The sequence below is a fragment of the Lissotriton vulgaris genome, chromosome 4_1, assembly GCF_964263255.1.
Source record: "Lissotriton vulgaris chromosome 4_1, aLisVul1.2, whole genome shotgun sequence".
Taxonomy (NCBI): Eukaryota; Metazoa; Chordata; class Amphibia; order Caudata; family Salamandridae; genus Lissotriton; species Lissotriton vulgaris.
In genome coordinates, this window is record NC_141691.1 from 1417942153 (window position 1) to 1417961320 (window position 19168).

At 46.6% G+C, this 19168-nt stretch overlaps 1 protein-coding gene across 3 annotated transcripts in view; it reads right to left on the reverse strand.

Annotated features, from left to right (window-relative positions):
* The window catches only part of SS18 (SS18 subunit of BAF chromatin remodeling complex), a 359812-nt gene that overhangs the window by 235147 nt on the left and 105497 nt on the right, over nucleotides 1–19168 (reverse strand). For all 3 annotated transcript variants that reach the window (XM_086965659.1, XM_086965658.1, XM_086965657.1), the window contains exon 4: nucleotides 18985–19138. In XM_086965659.1, coding sequence (XP_086821785.1) covers nucleotides 18985–19138 — 154 coding nt within the window. The remainder of the gene's footprint in view (nucleotides 1–18984; nucleotides 19139–19168) is intronic.

Here is a 19168-nt window from a genome sequence, read left to right on the forward strand (position 1 = left end):
ATTTGAAGAACTGAATGATTTAGAATATGAAGAAGAATATCCTCTGCCAATCGAAATCCTGCCTCTCCCACAATACGCCTGTATAATCTATACAGATAGCTTTGTACAGCATTTCAACGTAGAGAGTAAATCCTACAATGCAGCATGTGCGATCATTAAAGGTCGTTGGCTGTGCGGTAAATTCAGACCGAAAGTAACAAAAACTGAATCTGTAAGAAACTGTTCGGTTCAAAGAACTGAAATCAGATCTTTAAAGATGGCGCTCGAAAATGCAGAACGCGAATTCCCCACACTTATCGTGTGCGATTCTCATTTTTGCGTCAATTCTTACAACAATAAACTGCAGAGTTGGATCGAAAACGACTACAAAGATGACACAGGTGCCACAATAAAGCATAAAAAGCTCTGGAACGAGGTAGCTCTTTTACACAAAGAACTACAAAAGACTCACGTGATTCACGCACAGAGTCTTCAGCGTGATGGCGTTCACGTTGCAGGGAATTCATTGGCTAATACAGCCACCGCGGAAGCAACTAACCCGGCTTCCGTAGCCACAAAAAAGCGTACAGATAAGTACATAGACGGGGAAACCATGCTGGCAGTAAAAACGACCGTAAAAGGAGATTGTGCAGCACTACCCGTAAACTATCCACTCAATCTATACATAATCGATGCAAACTCCGTTCCTTTTGCTCGAATCCCTGGAGTGGGGGACAGAGTAATTCCAAACAGGAGCAGGAGGGGCTTCCTCTTACTGGAAGCACACATGGGGTTGGGTCTGAAACACCAAACAATCAAAGCCTCTCTGAAAGAATTGCAATCAGAGTACTGGTGGCCAGGAATGAGTATAGATATTCAATGTTTTGCTCAAAATTGTGAAAACTGCAACCGAGATCGCAGAAATGAACAGGCCAGAGTAGTTTCAGGATCCCTACTAGACAGCATAAGGCGGTCTATCTGCGCAATCAAAGAAGAGAAGCGCGTCCCAGTGTACACAGTTTAGACGAAAAGCACTTAAAAAATGAGGCCCCCAGCGCTCGGCTGACGCTAGAACGGTTATAAAAGATTTGCGAGTCCATATCGGCATATACGCAATTACCACGTTCCATTGTGACCAGGGTCCTGCTTTCAGCTCTCAAGCTTATAAGGAGGCCATGGCTAGCATGGGAATTGGGTTGCGGTATTCTTGTCCGTCGCATAAGTGTGGTAGAAAGAAAAAACCGGGACATAAAGCAATCTATAACAGCGAAGGTATTAGGTTCAGGCGCTGGGTGGGTCAAACATTTAATAAGTGTCCAGACTAGTCTTAATAACATGCCAAGAAATTCCCTAAAAGGTTTCAGCCCATACGAACTATTGTTCGGAATTAGAATGAACGTTCAGGACCTCGATAGTCAGATGTCAGTGGTACAAGAAGAAACAACACAGTTTGATGTAAAAGACCGTTTGGCTGTTTTACAGGAACTGAATGAAACAAGAAAATCATTAAGCAACATAAAGTTAAAGCAACAGCCAAGTACCACTGACGAGGCACCACCCGCAACAGCCCCAGCAAGGCCTGTCTGGATTCCAAAGATTGGGGATCTAGTCAGAGAAAAGATCGCGGTTAAGAAGAAATTTGGGCCTTCTTACAGAAAAGCTTTACCTGTCTTAGCAGTCACCGGAACAAGATCAGTTGTGCTACCGCCCCTTGCTGGTAAAAAGGAGAACAGAGTCGTGTCTATCGATCTGGTAAAACCACAAGCATGTGGCCTATAATCAACAGTAGGCCCAGTGGACTCCCAAGAAACAACAGAATACCCAAACTTGCAACAATCCAAGAGGTTCAAACTGAAAGACTAATCACATTCGATCAGCCTGCAGTGCATAATGAAGGACTATGCAATAATGCCATGGAACTCGTGCCTCTTGAAACACAGATTGAAACAGTTCGTCATGAAACAACACCAGTCTACACTAATGTGGCATCAGAAAGTGCTACCGAGAGACAGATTGAAAGAACAATCCCATCAATTGACAGAACTGCCTCTGGTTATTTCATCAACTTCGACAACTTCTCTGAAGATTTAAACGACCCCGAAGTGATGCCAGAAACAAAAAAGTCTTTTAAAGAAAAAGCAACGGAACTCTTTCATCAACTGAAGGAAATCTACCTCATTTCCCCTTGGCTAGAGTTCTGGTTCGGTCTAGGTGTATTTTTCCTCCTGCTTTGGCTCATCATGGTACTGTGTTTGGGAAAATTCATTGAAGGAAAATATATTACAATGGACACAGCAAGTCAGAACATCAACCTAGTCCTGAAACCACACAGATCATCCCACGTGAAGAAAAGAGAACTGTCAACAGTAAATGTCACAGCAATTCCAATACCTGGTGGGGTAGTATGGGAGAAAACAGACTATGAGATCTATGGTCCGGTCGAAATCCTGAAGTATCCTCATCAACTAAAGGTTTCCTTAAGTGACTTTGTGACACCAAGTACATTCTCTGATGATTGGGACTTTAACAGTATTAATGACATGATGTCTGATTTAGTAATGTCAGCTAGATTCACAGATCATGATTATTTACAAGGTTCATCTAGTTATGAGCAGTTATTCTGTTACACCCACTATGGGGATCATTACTTGCATAAATCTGCACAGCCTAGAAATGTTTTTATGTATAATCAATGGGAACATTGTGCTACACCACCTAAAAGCAGTTCTAAAGCATTTTTTGAGAAATTCAAATACTTCTCAGGGTTTAACACCAGTGATGCAGAAACGTTTTATTATAAACTGTTAGATAAAACAGGAATGAAAACAATGCTGACAAATTCTAAATTGATATATTCAGAAGCATTTTATGACAAAATGATGACATTTGGTTTTGATTATTGGAAAAATAATATTGAAACGAAAACAATTTGGGGTACAAAAGATTGGCAGGTGCAAGGCATAGAAGCACTATTTAGGACCTGCATGATACCTGAACAAATGTTATTTTTAAATGACACTGTACACCAAACATCTTGTCTTGGCTTAGCTAAGATCAAAGAAATGAAAACACCGTCTATTCCAAAGCCAATACCTGAGAATACAACAGCTGATATTGAGTTAGACGTGTCACACATTTTACATTTCAACAGAACACATCCTGATTGGAAAAAGTGGTTAATCTGGCCTACAGACACAAATAGCTGTCAAGATAGGTTCCTGAATAAAACACAGGGGTTAAAAATGACCAGATTAGACCCTAGATATTCCCAGAGACAACATCCAGGGATTATAACAACATACAGTGTAGGGAAACGCTGCCTAGAATGGCTAACTACATCCACACTGGCTGAAATTAAGCAACACTTGTCTTTATTAAAAGATGGTGCTGATTTGCGCGATTTCATTCTTGGACCACGCAAACAGCGTCAAAAGCGTTTCATAGCGACCAGTATCTATGCTGCTTACAACGAGGCTTGGAAAGTAAAGCAAATTGAAACTGCTGAAAAAATACGAGAAATTGATCGTATTAATTTGGAGAAATCACTTTCTGTGGTAGATAATGGGTTAATGACTCTGTCTTCCAGAATATATTCTTTGGACAATATTGTATCCTCTGCCTTTGATGTGATAGACAGAGATTTGCTAATGTTACAACATGGCCAGTCTCAATTACGCTCTATTATAGAATTAGGCTGGACGCTGCAAAATCTTCGTTCAGGCTATGTGCCTTGGCGTTTAATCAACACAACGTCATTATTTTCCATTTTTAACCTTACTGATAAACAGATCAGTTTGGCACAGAAAGGAGCAGACTATACAATCTTGAGCATCGAGAAACTCGAGAGATTACCATTGACAATGTCAGAGAGCCCTGTCATTGAATGGATAATATACGGAATTATCACAATTCCGATAACAACTTTCCGATTTCATAAATGCCTTGAGTACATACCTGCTGGCCAATATGAACAATTGGGTAAGGGATATGTAAAATCCGAATGGAAATTACCATACACTCATTCTTGCTATAGTGACAGCGACAAAAATGTATTTCTTAGTGGTGACAACTGTAAACACTCACTAAGCGGTATACTTTTGTGTCAGGGTATTAATTTACACGGAGCATGTGATGGAAATTCAAACAACCTTTCATGCCACCAGCTAGTCACACCTGCAACTCAGATAGAGCCCTTCTTTATGCAACTCGCAAACGGGAGTTACATTCTTAGAACGGATCACAGGTGCTGTGGCCTCGCGCCAGGGAAAAGTTATCTAGTACAAGTAACGTCCATGGTCAAATGTTGTATGCAAGCATTGTTTCCGAGCGGGCCTCCAGACATAGTGACTCCTCTCTGGCCTCGTCTGAATCTCTATTCTATACGAATTGATACATTAAGCAAAATGAAATCTGTGCTTTTACAGACAACAGTGCCTATAACGTCATCTAAAGAGACGTATGATCTTCTAGTCGCAAGGACGGCTACTGAAGTCCATGACCTTTTATCAACAAATTGCCCCGTGCATTTCGTAGAAATGTTCAGCCAACTCCTTAACATGTCTAGTGCAACAAGCATCCCAGGCATATTTAAGACAGTCTTTACGTGACTGCTAACACCCTTCCAGGCAATTTTGGGAATCTTTCCTAATTTTGTGCACTCCATCTTTGGTGGTATACCACTATTTTTGGGACTCATCGCAGGGATTCTATTTTTGATCATCCTGCTACGATATGGCAAGCCTCGGCTCAGACATAGCTCCCATGGGAATGGAAGAGACAATCCTAGCAATGCGCTACAGGGACAGGATAACTAACGTCCTCGGATTGGCCAGGCTGAGAGATCTAAACATGACCTGGTTCCTTTCATTCAGACCGATATGGCAAAATTGCATTTTACCTGTGCTACGGTGTATGCTTTGCGGCGAGGAATGCGTGTTGGACATCTGTCTTTCACTTCCATCAGCAGTACCAATGGACGTCGATACTTTGCTCAGTCCAATAACGGCTCACGCATTGTGTTGTCCCCAGCGGCTACCAATCCTGATGACGGCATTCGTGGAGACTCCTGTACTACAGCCAAGTGGTAACAGTGGAGCGAGTGACAAAAGCAACATCATCCAGGTACAACGTTCTGTGAGCATTGCTGGTCCTGCCTTCGATGACAGCAATCATTCTCACACCTGCCAAGTTACAGCGCTATCTAATTTGGTTGAACTATCACCTGATTTTGTAGACCAATTCTTTGCGAGCCTGTCTGATACGATGTTCTCACCCATAGAGAAACAATAACTTTTGAGAAGCTTTCCGACACACAGCGTTCCCATGAACTCTGAATTCGGCCTTCAGTTTTGATCAACAAAAACTGCCAAGAGCTTTGGAAATCTATTTTTTTTTTTTTAATTGGACATTTTTAATAAATTCACCCTTTTTGGCACGAACAATTCTTTGCTTAACGTAAAAACTATTCTTAGAGAACAGAAGCTTCACACTTCTATTTCTAAACACATCTAGAGACATAACATAACACCAGCCTCTAGCACACATGTTATTACAATGCATTTTTATGTGATGATTTATCTCGCATTTCTTCTGTCAGAGATACTTCATGTGTAATTCCTTTCCTTTTGCATAATCGTTCATTGATTTCATATGCAATAATTTTTTGAATGATTACTATGCTTTAAAAAACGTACAGTACCTAAATTCCATGTATTACAAGTACGCCTATTTCGAATGCATTTATGTATTTTGGGGTGGGCAATGTTACACATACATCTTATTGCTTAGTTTTAGTAATTTTGATGGACATGAAAACGTGGAGTGGGTGTTGCGTGCTTATCTAGGTTCCTGATCGATACTGTGACCTTATGCCCCTATTCGGCTATAAATCCATTTATTCCCTATATTGGCATAACCGTTCAAGTGCGATTTTCTGAAAAGTCATCTCTGGCCTCACACGAACAGAGCCACATTCCAGCATGACTCTCTGCTACTTCCTTTGCGACCAATTAGTGCAATGACAGAGCAGCAGTCACTATCTGATATTCCTAGATAACACTCCGAGTTCTTCAACAAGATAAAAACTTAGCAAACCTGGAAATCCCCGCTTGCTATGTTTTGATTAGTAATGGAACTCTAATAAGCAACTGATAACTGTCACTTCCTAGTGACATCTTTAATTGACGTCTTATGTCCAGCAAACTTGCGTCAAACCCGGCACCTGTCAGGTATAAATATTACCAAAGTTGCCTTAAGCAATGTGAGCTGAGAGAGATACGAACTGCGAGTTCGTTGCCTGTTGCTGATGCCAGCTGCCTGCATGACCCTGTGTTGGTAAAAACTAGCACTCTGTCGCTGCAGCCTGCTATCCTGTGGTGGTGAAGCTGCTGATTACCATTATCGCCGCTACAGCGCGACCTATGGTGCAGTACGCTTGAGGAGCCGAGCAGCCGTCCTCTGCGAAGACATCCAGCCGATTCCAGCTGCCCGCGGACGCTGTCACCCCTCCTTCCTCGACGCGCTGAAGAGAGAAGCCGCTGCCTTTCTCGTGCAGAGAAATCCAGTCCCGGCGCTTCCGGTTTACCCTCGCGGGTGACTGGGATATCGAGAGAGACCCCTGAAGGAGATACCAATCCTCCATCATTCTATTCAGAGGTATGGTGTTGACTAAACCCTTAGACGAGAATTCTTGAAACAAACCTTGGCAAAACCAACTTAACTTAAGCTACTTACTTGCTCCCCTTCTCACGTGTTAGGCTTAGGTCAGGCACACTGGGGTAGGCTTAGTTAGAAGCACCAGTTGAGTATGTTAGCCTAATGTATATATGACTGTATATATGTTTTATTACTTTTAAACCATTGTATGGCTAAGAAACCATATCAATGCTTTTACAGTTCTATTTCGCAATACTTATCTTACTGTACGTACTTTTTATAATAACAATTATTGCAATTGTGGCAATACATTTCTCTTGTACGAGAAGAAAGACTGTTCAATAAATGTTAACCCTTTATTGATACACGCCCGTCTCTCTATTCTCTACATACTGTGAAAGTAAACTGCACTAGACTGACTGAGTGAAATCTATGTCTATTGTTTCACACGACCCTAGAGATCGACTCTTGATCTGAGGAGCAAAGTTGTCATGTTGCACGGTTGTTGGAAAACTGAATCCCTTCTTGTCTGTGCCAAGGAAGCTGATCACTTCCTATGCAGAGAAGAAAGTTTCCAGTGACCTCTGAGCTAGTTGGTAACACAACCCAATTAAGTTTAGCATAGTCAGTGGAGGCCTGGAATAAAAGCAGTTCCACGTCGATACTACTGTTTATGTTATTCCAATGCGCAGGGCCTAGTGGGAAACTAGGAACTACACTACACTTTAAGGCCGGGACCACAGTCGTCGGCTTTGGCACCGAGGACACCTTCTCGGGCACGTTGGTGACCATCCAAGGGTTGAAAACCTTCGGCGCCACTTTCGGCGGCAACGTGAAATGAATGGGCGTCGACGCTTTCTGAGGTTTATCGACAGGCTTCGAAGGTGGAGGATCTTTTGGCCCGACACATGAGGCCCTGTCCTTGATGCGCTTCAGGGAGTCCGCCACTTGCTTGGAGAAAGCGGCGGACGGCTGCGTCGAGTCGACGGGATCCTTCGAGGCACCACTAGGCGTGGACTCGTGGGTTGGGCCGCTCTTGGCCTGGTCTTTTCGACGCGGAGTCTCGAGAACCTTCGGATCACCGAGCCCTCTGTTGGTGTCGACCGTCTTCGGCGCCGACTTACTCGGCTCGACTGCCTTGACCTTTGTCTTCGGCGTGTCAGACTTCATCTCGACGCCCTTGGGCTGTTTCTTCGGATCGACAACGCCCTTCTGCTTCGTCGGTGCCGATAGGTCCGAGGGCTTTGATCCGACCAAAGCAATATGCACTTTTGGTTTCGAGGGGGGCACCAGTGCTTTCACTTGCGTCGAGACCGGTGTCTTCACTTTCGGTTTCGATTTCGCAGGGTGCGGCTCAATAGCAATGTCCGTAGCTGAGCCCGAAGGCGGGGCCGGTGAACCAACTGGAAGATCTTGGGTATGGCCTAGTGGCGATCCCTCGACCTGAGCCTTTTGAAGCGTTTCGGCCCCAACGTCAGTTTGTATTAGCTCTTCGCTCGAGCTATCTTCCATGGCCCCAAAGGCCCCATCGTCGTCTCCTACCTCGTTGACGACTTCTTGTCACGATTTAGGCCCTTGTTGGGAGAACTGCATCTCCCAGAGTGCCTGGTGATTAGTCTGTTGTTTGTTGTTCGTCTTCTCTGTTTGCTATATCTTTCTTTCACCCCTTGCTTCCGGTGCTTGTCACCTGTGAGCCTATCTGCCCTGAACTCGAGCGCTTGGTTAGCCTTACGGGGCTCATGGAGATTTCCTAGTGAAGATTTATTTGCTCGGAGTAAGCGGAGACCGAGCATAGCCGTGTGCTAGACTTTTCCGCTTCACGGCTTGTTACGCCCTTTGACCTCGGAGAGCCGCGCTGCTCGCGCTGCTCGCAGGAGAGCCGCGCTGCTCGCGCTGAGAGAAGGAGACCGCTGTTTGCTCTAAAAAAGGGAAGACGCGTAGAAGACGCCAGCTGCCTTCAAGTAACGTGAGCACTGTGTGGCATAATCTACGGACATAGTGAAGGGACGCCGATTGCACCCGTGTCTCCTCCCTGCATATAGAAGAGAGCTGGGCGCCTTGATTAGTGTTCATTTCTGAAGCACCGTGACTCTATTTTCTCCAGCCCGCCCCCTTGTTTTAGGCTGGATATTGTTTGATGCAATTGGAGCTAGTTACGCGACCCCCAGCATAATTCCCTTGTGGATTTGGGAAAGGCATGAACTAGTATATATTTACTTGCCAAGGAGAAGTGGAACAAGCTTCTTGACATTGAAGAGACATAGAGAGAGCACATTAGCTTCTTAGATGTGCATTTGAAACTAAGATTATTGCTTTCTCTCTGGAGCTGTGGCTCTTTCGAACTTTGATTACTTTCCTTTCTTTTTCTTTGGATATTTTCTTCTTGGATGTTTGTGGCAGCCTAGATAAGTGAGTACTTACCTTTTCTGTATACCTCTATGCTTTTTGGTTCTAAGAAGGGGAGGGGGTTAGTATTGACAAGTGTCTTCTTGTGTATTCATGCAGATTCAGCATGCAGACTTGAAAAGGGACATCTAACCTGCCTTTGCCTGCTGTAGATGATTTCTGGCTGCCAGCCTATTATATTTTATTTCTCCATTTTTCCCCTTCCCTGGGGGAGGTCAACCTAGAAGCGTGTTATATGTATGACGCGCCTGGGGGGCCGCTTCTAGGGAGGAAGGAATTAAGCTACGACATCGCTCCTGCTGCATCTGACTTTTAAGGTTAGTCATCCTGCCTTGTTTGTGACACTTCTTCCGCTTCGAGCATTTCAACGTCCGCATCGTAGTTGTAGTCGACCTCCGACGCGGGATTCGACAGGTTCTCACTAACTTCCCGGTCAGCTCCCTCATCATCCCCGGCATCGAATATGTTCACAGGCGCCGGTGCAGTCTGCTGGGCCTCCTGGCGCGCAGCGCGACGATGCATAAGAGTCTTCTTGGATCGAAATCTTGAACAAGCCATGCAGCTGGCTTCAACATGATCCGGCGACAGACACTTGTTGCACACCGGGTGGACGTTGATGTGGGGATACTTGGAGTTGCACACGGGACATCTCTTGAATGGACTCCGTTCCATGATGGTCCGTCGATAAGGTCTGTGGCGTCGACTGGGCCTTCAGCGTCGAAAGCACGCGGCTCTCTGAAATCCGGCTCTGAACCGAGCTGGAAGAATCGAGCACCGAACGCAAGACTATACCGACAAAAACACTAAAGGCCTTTTGGCCTTAAGAAAGTTTCATATCAATTCCGACTAGAGTGAACCAATATACATCCAAACCCAATGGCGGAAAAAAACAATCCGAGGATGGAGTCGATGCCCATGCGCACTGTAGTCCAGGGGAGGAGCCACCTATCTCGTGATACTTCGAAGACTCTTCCAGGACAACAATGTGCGATCATCCGGACCCAACACTAGGCGGCGATCTATGCACAGATATGAATTCAGCAGCCCACATGCCTCGAACACTGGGATCCTAGCGAACAGATTGGCATCGTACATGCAGCAGTTGGTGGAGCCTGACCAGGCGGGCTTCATCCCCCAACGACAGACCAGCGACAACACCAAACAAGTCCTTCATCTCATAGAGGTGGGGTCCCGGACGAGGCCAGGCTGCATGTTGCTCACCATCGATGCCGAGAAGGCCTTCGATAGGGTACACTGGCCCTATCTAGAACTCGTGCTGAGGCGATTCGGTATAGGGGAGACTCTCTGCACCCGCATATTGAATTGCTACCGCCAGCATAACGCTACAGTCCGGGTTAACGGGCAAACCTCTCCGCGTTTTCCAATAGGCAGGGGCACCAGACAAGGGTGTCCTCTCTCCCCAATCTTGTTTGCGCTCTACATGGAGCCGTTGGCGCAGCGGATTCGGCACCAAGACCTCATTAAAGGGATCAAATTTGGAGGAGGCGTACACAAGATTAGCTTATATGCAGATGACCTCTGCTCTCCCTTACAGAACCAATGCAATCCCTTAGGCTCTGAACGTATCTTTGCCAGCGGAGGTACTCGCCGATGCCAAGGGTGAGTTTGATCTGAAATGGTCAGACTCCTCGATCCCATACTTGGGAGTACTGTTAGCCCTGACACTGCAAGCTACCGCAGACACCAACTATAACAGGCTCCGCTCCCGCCTCAACGAGGACCTAAGGAGATGGAAGCGGCACTCGCTCACTTGGCTGGGGCGGATTGCTGCCGTCAAGATGACCCTACTGCCGCAATTCCTTTACGTGATCGAGACCCTCCCGCTGCGACCCCCAATGGGTTGGCTCCAACGAGCGCAGTCTGATTTGGCACACTTCATCAGGAACAGTCGCCGTCCACGCTTCAAGCATGCGATCGCAATACTCCCCCCCCCCCCCCTCCTCCCCTCCCCCCGAACGCGGCGGGGTAGGGGTACCTGATCTTACTTTATATTACCAAGCAACGCAACTTCGTACACTGGTGGAATGGCACCAACTAGACGCAGGTAAACACTGGCTCTTTCAGGACCAGGCAGTAGCCGCCAGACCCCTCCAGGGAATCCCGTTCCTGCCTCGTTGCCATAGGCCCCTCCAACCTATACGCGTCACAAATCACAAGCACGGTCCTGGAGGTGCGGGACAGGGTGGCGGTCAAACATGGCCTTACTTCGTTTCCCTCCCCGATGACCCCGCTCTTCGACAACCCCGATTTTTCCCCAGGCCTGGACCCTAGGGCGTTTACAGCCTGGAGGCGCACGCCCTGCAGGGACTTGGGACACAAGTTCGACCTGAACGGGATCCTGCCCTTTCAGAAAGTGAAGGAGAAATATGGCATATCGGAAGCGGATCGCCTACCCTACCTGCAAGCTCGACACTGGGCTTTACAGCCAACAATCAGACCAGGCGCACAACGCTTTCTCACCCCATACGAAAAGTGGTTACGGACGCGCACCTCAGATAAGAAACTGATTTCAGATTTATACCAACAACTCCTCCTCACCAATAAATACACATACAACACAGGGAGGGTCAGATGGGAGAGAGACTTGGGGAGACAACTTACACAAAGAATGGGGAGGCAGATATCACAGGGCCAGGCACTCGGCCTATCACACCGGGATCAGCGAGACCTTGACCAGGGTGACCACGTACTGGTACCACACACCAGAACGCTTACACCACTGGGATCCCCGCGTCAGTCACCGTTGCTGGAGGGGCTGTGGAGAACTCGGCACATTAGAACACTTGTTATGGAGTTGTGACCGCCTGCAGCCCTACTGGAACTCCATCCTGGATGAGATAGACTCCCATTTAGACACTCAACTTTCCAGATTCCCAGCCTATGTCCTCCTCGGGCTCCCCAACACACTAATGTATCCCTTAAAATCCAGTAGGGGAAGACTTATAGCGATAGCATTAGGGGCAGCTGTCCAGAACATTGTGGCGCACTGGAGGACCACGCAGCCCCCCCCATACTCCGGCTGGTTATATAGATTGTGGATGATACTAGGGATGGAGAAGTTGTCACTGGCAAAGCGGGGTGAGGAGAGGAGTTTGCTGCCCTTTGGCGGCAGTTTCTGACCCTACTCAAGGGAGAATTCAGGGAACTAAGCTGGCCCCGGTACCTGCGCTTAGTGCGTCTAGCAGACATCCCAATTGAAGACCCCAAAGCTCAGCCGCACAAGCGGAAAATCCGGCCTGAGGTTTAACGTGCATCCTCACATCTGGGACCGAGGGCTGTCGTATTATACTTTGTTTTTCTTTCCTCTTGCTTTGCTTAAATGGACAAGGAGGGGGCGAGGGAGGGAGGGGGAGGAGGGGAAGAGACTTCGAGACCCATATTCCCCGCGACTGGAACCCTACCCAACAAACACTGTTCATATTTCTCATGCCTCCCACTTGATGGGGGTTCCGTGCCAGTGGCTCAGCACTGATGTACCGAATGTCGAATGTGGTCTCTTTGTTTGAACCCTACCCAACAAACACTGTTCATATTTCTCATGCCTCCCACTTGTTGGGGGTTCCGTGCCAGTGGCTCAGCACTGATGTACCGAATGTCGAATGTGGTCTCTTTGTTCTTTCTGTTTTGATGAAAATAATAAAAGATTTAAACCATAAAAGACTAAAGTATTTTTCCTGAAAACTGTACTTAACTTTTTGTGACAATCTTAGTGTTAAAATAAAACTCAAACACAGCTTAATTTTCTAAAATTGGTGTGGATCTCCTTTTTGAGTCGTGTGTTAGTTATTGGTCAATGTGGGTGAACTAAATGTCTTCCATTCTTCTGTGTTAGGCCTAAGGCTGCTTGCCCACGCTACCACTAATAGAGCACTTTGGGTTTACATTAAGCCCTGTACAGTTCCGAGGGAATCTCTGGACTCTGTGCAAGGTATATCCTCTTAGTAGAATACCTTATACAGAGCCAGCTTCCTACAGAGGTGATCTTAGGAGCTTGATGCAGTAACTGTGCTGGATGATGCTCATTATTCTTTTGTCCAAGGTAACGGCCCTAACTCCTGAAGACAACACCTATTCTGTCCCCCACTGGTGCTGGAACTCATTTTATAAGAAGTCATTTGCTTGAAGAGTTGATCCCTCTTGGGAGCTGCTTCCTTCCCCTGGCTCGCTCTCAAATGGGCTGCAGAGTCTTGTGTGAAATTGCCACTGTTGTGGGTTTAGCTACTGTGCTCCGGTTTGTGGGTGGAGGAAATCGAGGCTAGAAAGCCTCCTCTTCCTGATGGGTCTTCTCACTGGTATAGGTCTCCTGGTTGCATGGACCTGCAGGGCTCCCATGGTTTTTGTGGTCTTGTTATTTTTCTCAGTCTATTGGAGTGTCTCACTGACTGCCGTTCCCAACAGATGAGCCCCTGTTAAAAGCGTGTAGATCATATTTGCCTGTACTTCATGCTTGAAACCTGATGCCCATTCTGGCATGTCTATTAAGGTTTCTAGAACTGCACAACTACCTACTGCACATATCTGCTGCATTCACAGCAGACTTAAGGCTGGTATTGGACTTTGAAAAGGTATCTTGCTGCCACCACAATTTCCCTCTCTCCAGCAAGAAGGCATGGTGAAACTTGGGCAGCTTTGTAATACTGATGAATAAGAGGGGGCAGGCAGTGATGATAATGTTGGACAGCTGCTGCAATTATGCTAAGGATGCACCATAGTCGAAAACGAATGGGCGAAATCAGAGGTACAATAAGCATATTGTTTAAGGCAAATATTCACAAAACCAAGATAGAGGGAACAATATTTCCACTTCTCTTATTTTCTATTAAACCTCTTTAGCAAATTACAGAAACAAAAAAAAAAAGAAAGAAATTCAACATAGGTTTGTAAGTTTTTTTTGCGGGCCTTTCCTATCAATTCTACTTTGCATAAACCAACAAGCTACTTACCTTCAGTAATGCTGTTTCTGGTAGATACTCCATCTAATCGCAGATTCATCGCCTTTGGAACATCTACAAGTGGCAGACTGGATCCAGAAAATTCTTTAGTGTTGCTACTGCATGCCCGTAGGCAGCACCATGTGGTTCTGTGTTGACTCTGTACTGCCCGAAAGGGAGCGCATGGAGCCACATATAAGCGCAACCCCACACACGGATTTCAGTTTCTTGTTTCTTTCTCCTTATATGCACTCAGACGGGGAGCACAGAACAAATTGGTTAAGACAGTGTGCTGATTCCTAACTTTGGAGATTTTAGATGGTAAAGAGGCTAGTCTACAGAAGGAGGAAGGCAGAAGGGCAGTGAGGAATCTGCAAATAAATATAGTATTCACAAGAAAAGGGTGTTACAGAGTATAAGGTTCTTCCTATGGATTATTCTAATTAAGGATTCCTCACCTTTGGAACAGATACCATGGCAGTACCTCCCAAAGGAGAAGGGCTTAGGAAGTGAACTCAAACGTAAGAGTTCTGCAAAGCCAAGTGGGAGAAATGATCTTCCCATTGGACTGTCATTTTAGCATTCTTTCGTGAAGATAGGCACATATGCCCACGTCACAGCCTGGCAAATGCTTACTCTTGCCAAAGCCATTGCAGCAGCCGTCAGAAGCAGCCAGTGCATGGCAGAGCTTAGTACAGAGGTATATCCAGTGTAACAAGGTCCTCTTTTGCACGGTCTTCCATTTCTTTGCCCACGATAAAAACCACAGAGAGTTGATCATTCACGTGATGGTCTTTTGTGCGGACCATGTGAAAGCTCAGGCCTCTCTTAGGGTCAAGGCAATGAAGACTCTTCCTCCATTGAGGAGCGAGGCGGCGCAAAACCCACTGGCAGATTAATCAAATAGCGAATATAGAAGGGATCCCAACCTTTGGTAGGAAGGCCACCCTAGTCCTCCATACTGGTTTATCCAGAAAGAAGACTGTAGAGTGGATACTCAGAAAATGCGTACAGTTTACGCATGTAATGACAATGAGGAAGATAGTCTTTAGTGTTAGGAGCCTTACATAGCTATGCAAAGGCTCGAAGGGCAGGCATATGGGAAACGTCAAGGCCAACTTCAAATCCCACTGGCGATTTACAAAGGGTTTGGGTGAAACATGCAAGTTAAACCTTTTTATAAAACGCATCACAGTCAGTGCCTTACATAAAGACGGCAGGTCAGGTAAACACAGAGGAAGAAAGGGCTGACAAATAATGTTCACTGTGCCCACCGTAAGGCCTACCTTGCTGGGCTAACAAAAGACAAAACAAAAGAACATCAGGAACTCTAGCTTGTAAGAGGTTAGTGTTTCGGCCACCACACCAGGCAACAAATCTGTCCCAGCGTAGATCAACTTTGCAGAAGGGTGTCTGGCACGGAGGATGATACCTACCTCCTCAGCTGTCAAACATATTCAGGTGCCACCGATCAATCTCCACACAGGGAGGTGTAGGGGGTGGAGACTCGGTGGCAGGACCCTGCCAGGTTGTTGAGACAGGAGGCCTTCCTGAAGCAGAAGTCGGACAAGAGGACAAAATGCTTAAAAGCTCTAGATCGCACTCATAGCTCAGATTAGAGCAATAAAGAGGACTTTGGCCCAGTCTGTATTGATCTTCCTCAAAACTCGAGCCATGAGAAGCAGTGGTGAAAATGCATACAAGGTCCTTTTATGCATTCAGCCAGAATGCGCCTCCTAACTTGTACCTTAGAGGAAACTCCAGTGCTGTAGGGTCCCCACAACACTCACTGTCTGTTTGTGGAGTGATCCCGCAGGGACGACGTGGACAACCCCCTCCGGCTCCCTCTGTCTCCTAGAAAGAACCATATACTAACCAGGTTAAAGAGGGGACTGGGAGAGGCAACCAAGATAGGGTGAAAAAGAGCATAGAAGGACGCTTGGAGTGATCTGCCCTCGGATCCTCTTGGGGTCTTGTGGTGGATACCACCTAAGGGATGGAACAGATGGGTAACATGCCATGCCAGACACTGCAGATAAGGAGAACTACACAGAATAGAAGAAAAGGCATAGTCACCTGAAATGCAGCGCTTAACGAGCAGGAAGGACAAATCAGTAGTGTTCTGGATCCTCATTGGAGAAGCGTTGCGAAAATCCGGCAGTAGTCGATGGGCAACGCCTACCCTTACAAGGGTTGCTGTGGAAAACAAAGGGGATGCGCTCCTGCGCTGGTGAGAAGGTTCAGGAAAATGCAGTGGTGGTTGCTGGTAAAAGAAAACAGAAGCGCTCCTGCGCTCCTGGTTAAACCTATGGAGAACGCGACCCTGTGTTCTACACGGTTCGCATGATACCAAAGAAAAGCGCTCCTGCGCTGGCGGGAGCAACGTTATGTAAATGCGACCCCGTGCCTTTGCACAGGTCGCGAGTGCTGGTGAAAAGCACTCCTGCTTGTGGTGCAACAACAAAGGAAACGCGACCCCGTGCAAACGAGGCGGCTTCTGCACTGACAGGAGCAACGTTGCAGTGGGTGCGACTCCGTGCCTTTGCACGGGTCGTGAGTGCTCGTGAAAGCGCTCCTGTGCTTGTGGAAAATCAAAGAAACGCGACCCAGTGTACTACACGGGTCGCGGGATGCAAAACAAAGGCGCTCCTGCGCCGACGGGAAAGATTAGGTCCGTGCGGCACCTTGCCTTGCACGAGTCGTGTCGGGCTTCTGTAGGCGCCCTTGAGTGGTCCGGAGGTTTTCCGGTTGCAGGTAAGAGCATTCGCTCCTGCGAAGCTCAGTACGGCAATACGAAGCCCCGATCACAGCGGCTCCGGCATGGTTATAGGTCCTATCCCGGAAGTGCAGGTCAGCTGTTGGCTCGAGGCTACTCCCGCCTAGAAAAGCAAGACGGCCAACCTGCTCAGCTGATCTCGGCAAAAGGGGGCTGGCGCGCACATGCACACGATACCTCGTGCACCAGCCATACCAGAACCAGGGAACATGACAAGTGCTCAGAATTGTTGAGACTGCACATTAGATCATTACGATTATATCTAGCCAAGGCATACCCACACTGTTTGAAGATGCCCTGAGCCACCTTGGGATGAAGATTCCCACTTGTGAAACTCCCCACAAGGCATGCTCAGTTCGCCTCTCTGGCACTCAGAGACCTATGCGAGGAGGTTAGAAACCAGGAAGAGGTTTTGCTGTTCCAGAGTCCTCTGATGCAAACTGCCTCCTGACATTGGATCCAGGAGCTCACTTCATCTTGCTTTTTTGCAATAACACATAGCAGTAAGGAGCTGCATCCGCCTCCCTTTGAAGACAACAGGACTTCTATCAGGACAAGGAGATCACTCAAGGTCCAGAAGATTGATTTGGAGCCAGTTCTCCACCAAACACCAGAGGCCTCTGATCTCCACTGCTCAAAATGGATTTTGGGTGGGATAAGGCCTTCTGCAGGTCAAGTTTGCGGATTCAGAGTCATCTCCTGCAAGATCTGGACAGAGTTGAAGAGGTCTTGCTGATTATGACCCTACTTGAAGTTAAGTTTCCACTGTATGGTCCACATGTGCCACCTAAGATTTGAGATTAGAATGATGCACAAGACCAGGAGACCAAGAAACCTCAAAGACATCCGCATTGAGAGGCAGGAGCGATCCTGAAATACTGAGATCACATCCTCATGCCTCAAAGTCTCTGTAGCAGAGGAAATGTTCTGAATGCCAGATTCTATAGAATTGCCCCATAAGAATGGAAGTCTTTCTGTGGGACTTTGGCTTTTTGATGGGAAAACCCAAATATGTCAGAAGGCAGCCACCATTCGGAGGTGGTATAAGACTGACAGCGACAAGCCCACCTTTAGCAGCAAGTCACAGAAGTACAGAATATGTGTACTCTAGGCGAGGTGCTTATATGCAGTTCCACTCAATCACTTCCGTGGCGCATGAAGTCACTGTGGAGCCATACTGCACAACCCAACGGTGTGTTGAAGCTTTGCTGAAGAAGTGTCCAGATCCTGTCTGGAGATATTCCAAAGGTAAGGAATCTGTGGTTAGAAGTATTCATTAGAAATCACGAATTGTTGGAATAAAATTAAATACATTTTAGGAGAATGATTGCATCTTTTAGGTTTATTCAATTCTCTGAGGTCTTCTTTTAACTCCTTAGTGCCTGGTAGCAAATATATCATGCACATTCATATGTAAATCTAAGGAATTTTGAAAAGCTGCATGGGGTACACATCAAGAGACCCTTTCAAGGATAACCTTCATGAGGATGGCGAGCACAAAATCAATGAACATTGGCTTTCCGTTCCCTGAAGACTCCTAAAATAGAAACACACGTCGATGAAAGGATTGGTCTAGTAATATCTGAAGGAAGGAAACCAAGTGAAACGTGGCAATAAATCAGTTAGAGCAGCAGTCAGTGAATACAATTAAAAAATATCAAGTGTATTTTACTCAACATTTATATGTAATGTCACAGTAAACCAGATGTGTTTTTTCCGGGGCCTTTACAAATAAGCCGATTGATGTCAGTCTTTTGTAAATAAGCTGAAACAACAGACTAAACAAGATGCGCATAAAAGGCCACGGGGGTTGCTTTTATCCAACTTTGTTGTCAAAAGAACAGTATTACCTTACACCTCTGTCATGATAAAACTGGGATGATTATCAAAAGCATTGTTCTGAAACGATTCACATTCGGCGAGCCACAGGCCAATACCTTCCGAAAAGCCAGCTGCACTGCATGGCTTCACACAGACTAAATTTAGTCAGTTGTGCTCATCAGAGGAATGCTGTGTGCCAGCTCCATCAAAGCCCAAGGGCAGCCTGATAAACACTGAATACAGGTCACGTAACTCTGTAGCTAACAAACTAAGAGAGTCTGCACTCTGGGGCATTCAAAGCAGTTTTGTCATCAACAATCTAGCATCCCCAAGCCCCCATGCCACTCCGGTTGCTAGGCAACCCTGGTGCAAATGTCTTGGAGGAAAAATCCTTACCAGGCATCTGGCCGTTCATCTGGTTCTGCATGTGGGGCGCAGGAGGCCCCCCACCTACCATCCCATCCGCTGCCATGTTATGGGGGCGGGGAGCAGGAGGGGGGCCGTTCGGATTCATCCCCCCTGGGCCCATAGGCATGTTCTGAGTGGGAAGCTGAAAGGGAAAGTTTTAAAGTAAATTAGC